Consider the following 6,000-nt stretch of genomic DNA (forward strand, 5'->3'; position numbering starts at 1 on the left):
CCCTCTCCAACATCATTTCTTGCCCCTCCTTCCTTTGTACTTTATGCCCCAGTCATACCAAATTATCTGTGGTTGGAAGGACACAATATGCTCTTCTCTGTCTGCATGCTTTCAGGCAAGCTGTTCTTCGCCTTAATTCCTTTATCCCCCTAGTATAACTCAAAATCTCTTATTTTTCCTTCAAAACCCTCCTCAGATGAGTCTAGGAAGCCTTGTCTTGCCCCTTTATACACATGACCACTCCCTCCCCCGAGAGGTCTCTGTTCATTGAAGGCACATCAACTCATATTGTAATTTATTTGCTTATACATCTGTGTCCACCATTGGACTCCTTGGAGCCAAGGACTGTGACTTATTTATATCATGTTCCTGGTGCTTAGCACAGTGCTAGACACCACGGAGATAATTAGTGGTGAATACTTGTTTAAACTGATGACTTTCTTTCCTACTAGGTAGTAAGATATTGAAGGCTCCCTTTCATCTCTATTCCTCCAAGACGCCAAGGAAAGATGGCCCAGAGTAGGTGCTCAATTAAAACTGATTGAGTTTAAGTGAATCCCAAGTAGAGTTCCTTAATCCTGACTGTTTAACCCACAATCCCTGTAGTGTTCCCTGGACACCAGCCTTCTTCCCTCCCCCCAGACCTTTGATGAGGCCACTGGCAGCGCCAGGGATGCCCTGGATCTCCGTGACATTGTTTCGGGTGAAGTACTCATCACAGGTGGCGTTGAGGAAACGGGAGGAACAGAAAAGGCCCCAGAGCCGTGTGGTCACCGTCTCATTTCCTTCCCAAGCCAGCTTGGCACAGACATCAAAGCCATGGCGAGATAGTGTGCGGTTCCCCAGGAGGCAGATCCTAGGGAGAGCAACAAGGGAGGAAGATGGGGGAGGGACATAACCTTGCCTTGGCTTCACAATAGAACCACCAGGGGAGCTCTAAAAAACACAGATCTCAGGGCCCCGTATCCAGAGATCCTGATTTAATTGGGATGGAGCCCAGAATCGGTGTTTTTTTTTTTTTCAAAGCTCCCCCAAGTGATTTTAATATGCAGCCACAGCAAAGAACCACGACTTTAGTACAATGCTATGTTTCAGAACCATGGACAGCAGTCTCTGTGTGCAGTCCTGGGCGGTGGGATTTAAGGGAATCTGTCCTCAAGAAAGAGGCAGGACCCACAAAGATTTGAGACTCTAGACCCTCTCTTCTGTGACCTTTCCCCCAACAGAGAAGGTATCCAACACTAATAAGGTGCCCTATTCCAGGAAGTTGTCTCCTGCCAGGAAATGCTTCTCTAACACAGAATCATCCCTTCAGAAATAATCCCACTTGGTTCTTCCCAAATCTGCTCCACCAGCAAACAATTGACCCTCACAAGGGAAACTCTGCCCACCTCCAGAAACATTATCCCACCCTGTAGAGATTTCCCCCAAACAAGGAGAGATTTTACTTCCCAAGGGAGGTTGCTCTAAATCCACAAGGACTCAGATTCTGAGAGATGAGGAGAGGGAGGTTGGCAGAGACTGGCGTCGCAGACCCTGAAACCTAACCAGGGAGGAGGAGGACGATGCCTTAGACTCAGAGCAACAGCACTTACGGGAAGTTGGGTGGGTCGAAGGCAGATTTGATGACCCCAGCATAGATGGCCAGGATGGAGAGGATGACACAACCCAGGAAGACAAGGGCAAACTTGTTGACATACTTGACGCCCACAAATACCACAGTGGCCATGCAAGTGAGCACACAGGTGCCATACACACGCATATTGTTCAACATGGCTGCTGCCTCCCCACTGGCATCTTCTGCCTTAAAAATGGCCATAGCTGGGAAGAGGTAAGCCTGTGGAAAGGGGGCAAGGAGGTCAGGTGAGTGACACAGCAAGAACCAACTAAGAATCACCCCCAAGGATATAACCTGACGTGCAGGAAGAGCTTTGGAAAATACTTGCTAATCACAGTATATTTACAGTAGTATGAGACTGGAAATGACATCCAATGATAGGATAGGAGTAAATGTGATCATTTTTATTCCTACGGCATATTTGTATTTTCTAAAATTTTTAGACTGAATGTTAATATGTTTATATTCTTAAAAAGTTATTTTCGTTTATAAATGATATTACAAAGGGAGTTTCTAGCTACTTAGGGAAATCTATGGAGTCTATTTTACAAGGACAGAATACAATTTCACGTGGTAAAAAAAAAAAAAAAAAAAAAGAAGAAGAAGAAGGAAATACACCAAAATGTTAATGGTGATTTTCTTCAGGCAGTTGTTATTTCCTTTTTTACATTCTTTGATATTTTTCCAATTTTGTGCATTGAGCAGAATTGCTTTGAGCCGAGACCCACATCACTAGCCTCTCCTTCAAACACTGCCCAGCACCCTGATTTCTTCTCATCAGTCACTACTCCTAACATGTCTCTTACTCGGCTCCCTCACATCCTTCTTCTCTTTTGCAACCCATTGGTCATCAGTCCTGCACAATTAACATTCACAGAGAACATTCAGCACAGTCCCAGGCACGTGGTAGGCAATCACCAGATACAGCTATTGTGTGACATTACTTTAATTATTTCTACCACTATTAACTCTTATCGACCCACCTCTGCCACTTGGTAGCTGAGTGACCTTGAGCAAGTCATGTCACCTCTCTGAGCTTCTCATTTGTAAAATGGGCATAATAATACTTAATCCTTGTGAGGATTCAAGATAATGACTGTAAAGCAATTGGAACTCTGCTGAGAGCACAGTGGGTGCCTGATGAACGACAGCTGTTCACGTTACGTAATTACTGTATCTTGTCTCCCCAACTAGACTGTGAATTTTTTAAAGACAGAACCACATCTGATTTCCTTTTGGCCTCACTGAGTGGCTTGGACCTCTCCCCAGGAGGTGTCCAGGGAGCATTGGTTAACTGATTGACAACCTGGGGCCCCACACCTCCTCCTCAGCCCCTCTCACCAGCAGGATTTCGATGGTGCCCAGGATGTACATGGCCCCAGCAAATGTAGTGCCCAAGTAGAAGCAGAGGCCAACGGCGCCCCCAAACTCTGGGCCCAGAGACCTGGAAATCATGTAGTAGGAGCCGCCAGCTGCAGAAAGAACCTAGTGTCAGTGAGAAGTTCAAGGGGCACTGGGCTGCCACTGGGGGTGAGGGGGCTCCAGGACAGAGGTGGGAAAGGGGTTGTTCTGTGCCTCACGTCTTACAGGCTACAGCCCTACGACTGGTGGGAGACTCAGCCAGCCACTCTGAGTGGATTTTGCAGCACTAATTACCATGTTGCTAATTACCCCTCTAAGGAGGTCATGGCTCAGAAAAATAGGATGATGGAGAGGAGGGTCTCAGGCAAAGGGAGATCTTGCATTGCCCTGTTCAACTCCATCAACTGCCTCCCTCCCTCCCTCCCCCTTAATACCACTGTCCCCAACTACCCCACAAACATCATAGCCCAGCCCCCAGGTCTTCAATATTGCCTCTCTTGGTCCTGATGACCCCCAAAGCCTATGGCCCTGTCCTTCCTTCCAACTATCTGGGCCCCCTCCTGACCAACCAGACCCCTTTCCCCTCCAAGAAGCCCCATCACATACCAGGTACAACACCATTGGTTGCGATTGCACTCATGGAGATGGCCGTAAGCATTGTCTGCAAGGAGAGAGATCATCAGAGTGGCAGCTAGGGCAGGGGCCGCAGTGCCCTGGGTCAGTGCCAAACCTTATACCCCATAAACACCTGCCAAACCCACAAGTCCTTGCTGAGCTTCTCTCTGGTCCTGTTCCAACTTCTACCCCTGCCAAGTCCTTCTGGTCAAGAAAATCTCTTATTCACCATGCACATGGAGGAAGCACAAGCTATAGCATCAGAGAGCTCTGGAAATCCCAGCTTGGCCTCTGACCAGCTGTCTGATCTGGGACAAGTCACTTCACTTGTCTAAGCCTCAGTTTCTTCATCTATGAAATAGGTGTACTGTATTCCTGCCTAAATGCTTAAGCTGAATCCGGTCATGAGGAGATATCTGACCAACCCAGATCAAGGGACATCATACAAACTAACTGCTCCATACTCTTCAAAAGGGTCAATGTCATGCAAGACAAAGAAAGAGCAGCTGTTACAGATTAATGGAGGCTAAAATCATGATATCAAAAATGAGGATAAACGCGATCTTGAATTCTCTTCAGTTAGTGAGGACATGATTGGCAAAATCTGAATAAGACCTGCAGATAAAACATTATTAATGTGTTACTATTAAGACATTATTAACGTATCAGTGTTAGTTTCCTGCCTCTGATCATTGTACTGTGGTTACATAAGGGAATGTCCTCATTTTTAGTAAACACACACTGAAGGATTTAGGATAAAGAGGCATCATGTCTGCAACTTGCTCTCAAATTCAGGGGAAAAAAGGTACTTACAGAGAGGATGGAATAAATACAATAACGTTAACATTTGGGAGTCTGGTGGAAGGGATATTTGTTCTATTCCTGCAAATTTTCTGTATGTCTGAAATTTTGTGAAAACAAAAACTTAAAAAGAAATAAAATAGGCATTCTACCATCAGTAGTGGCCACCTTACATGCAGAGGTGGCTCAAGGATCATGTGTGAAGAAATGTAAACATGATGAGAAGTAGGTGTTCCGTGAATATTTGATTTTCTAGGGAGGATGGAAAGGATTCTATTACAAAGCTGTTTGTGACACATAATCCCATTTTTTGTGAGTCTGGGCCTACAAAAATGTTAACCACTGGGGTTTTCTAGGTGAATTTTATTTCCTTCCGTACACCTATCTTTTTCGTCAATGAATCTGCATTACTTGTGTAATTATACATGCACTCATTCACACACACACACACACACACACACACACGATCCAGGCGAAACCTGGTTAGTGGCTATCAGGGACCAGCTTGTGAGATGCAGGAAGGACCAATCAGACCTGATTTACTCTCAAAGATCATACGCAGTGATTCCTACAAAACACTCAGGTCTCGTGCTTCCCCTCCCCCTCCCCCACCCCAGGTCCCTGGTCTGCCACAACGGTCAGGAGAGGGGGAGGTGTCACTCACACAGGAGCAGCAGATGAAGACCATGCAGAAGGCCTCCATGATGCCTGCGATGCCCACCACCCAAGTGAGCCTCAGGAAGAGGATGACACCAAAGATGTTCTGCAGGCACGGTAGGTACACACCCATGAAGGTGCCCATGCGCGGGGCCTGCCGGGGAAGCCAGTGTCAGTTTCTGTAGCCCGTAGTCACTATGAACACCCAGAACCCTCCTCCCCCCTATTTTCAATCCCCCACTCCCCTCCCTTCTCCATCCCCATCCCTTCATCCCTCTTTCCTCTGGTTTTTACCCTCCCTCCCCTCTCCTCCCTCCACCTCTATCCCTTCCTCACCCTCAGCCCCAACTCCTATCCCTCTGCCTCCATCATCCACCCCTTCAACTGACTCTCTTTTGTCCCCCCACCCTTTGTCCCCTCCATCCCTTCTTCCTCCCCCATCCCTTTTCCCCCCAAGGCCCTCACCTGCACTGGCTTCTTTTTTCCACCCTCATTGTTTTCTGCCTCTTCATGCTCCCTACTTCCCTGGGGCAGGTTGGTGTAGTTGGCCAGGCCACTGAGCAGGGAGGACACCATGGGGCTGGTGTCCATCTCCTCCTGTGGAGGTGGGGGTGGTAGAGTTAGGACACAAGGACCCAGGAAAGGAGAGGCGAGCTACATAGTAGGAGGCAGAGAGAGATGGGGGTGAGGAAAGCAAACCATTAGGGGTGGGATGAGATGGGGAAGGAGGAGGAAAAAGCACAGAGAACAGGGAAAGTGGATGTGGGATAAGGAGAGGGAGTAGCAGGGGTAAAGGGAAGGAGAAGGAAATGGAGAGGAGGACACTGTTCCTGAGGGAGGGAGAGAGGGAGAGAGGGAGGGAGTGGTGGATGAATGGGGTGTCACACAAACTAGCAACCCACCTCAAACAGGGCCATATTCTTGCCATCATACTCCCTTCCCTTCTC

At 47.5% G+C, this 6,000-nt stretch overlaps 1 protein-coding gene across 1 annotated transcript in view; it reads right to left on the minus strand.

The window, feature by feature from the left end:
* Window positions 1-6,000, minus strand: part of SLC12A5 (solute carrier family 12 member 5) — a 34,238-nt gene that overhangs the window by 14,872 nt on the left and 13,366 nt on the right. Inside the window, exons 3-8 of the mRNA XM_049650658.1 lie at window positions 5,519-5,652; window positions 5,061-5,207; window positions 3,587-3,641; window positions 2,960-3,090; window positions 1,596-1,837; window positions 645-856 (exon numbers count right to left, since the gene is read on the minus strand). Of these exons, the coding sequence (XP_049506615.1) occupies window positions 645-856; window positions 1,596-1,837; window positions 2,960-3,090; window positions 3,587-3,641; window positions 5,061-5,207; window positions 5,519-5,652 (921 nt within the window). The remainder of the gene's footprint in view (window positions 1-644; window positions 857-1,595; window positions 1,838-2,959; window positions 3,091-3,586; window positions 3,642-5,060; window positions 5,208-5,518; window positions 5,653-6,000) is intronic.

The sequence above is a fragment of the Panthera uncia genome (genome assembly GCF_023721935.1).
Source record: "Panthera uncia isolate 11264 chromosome A3 unlocalized genomic scaffold, Puncia_PCG_1.0 HiC_scaffold_11, whole genome shotgun sequence".
NCBI lineage: Eukaryota > Metazoa > Chordata > Mammalia > Carnivora > Felidae > Panthera > Panthera uncia.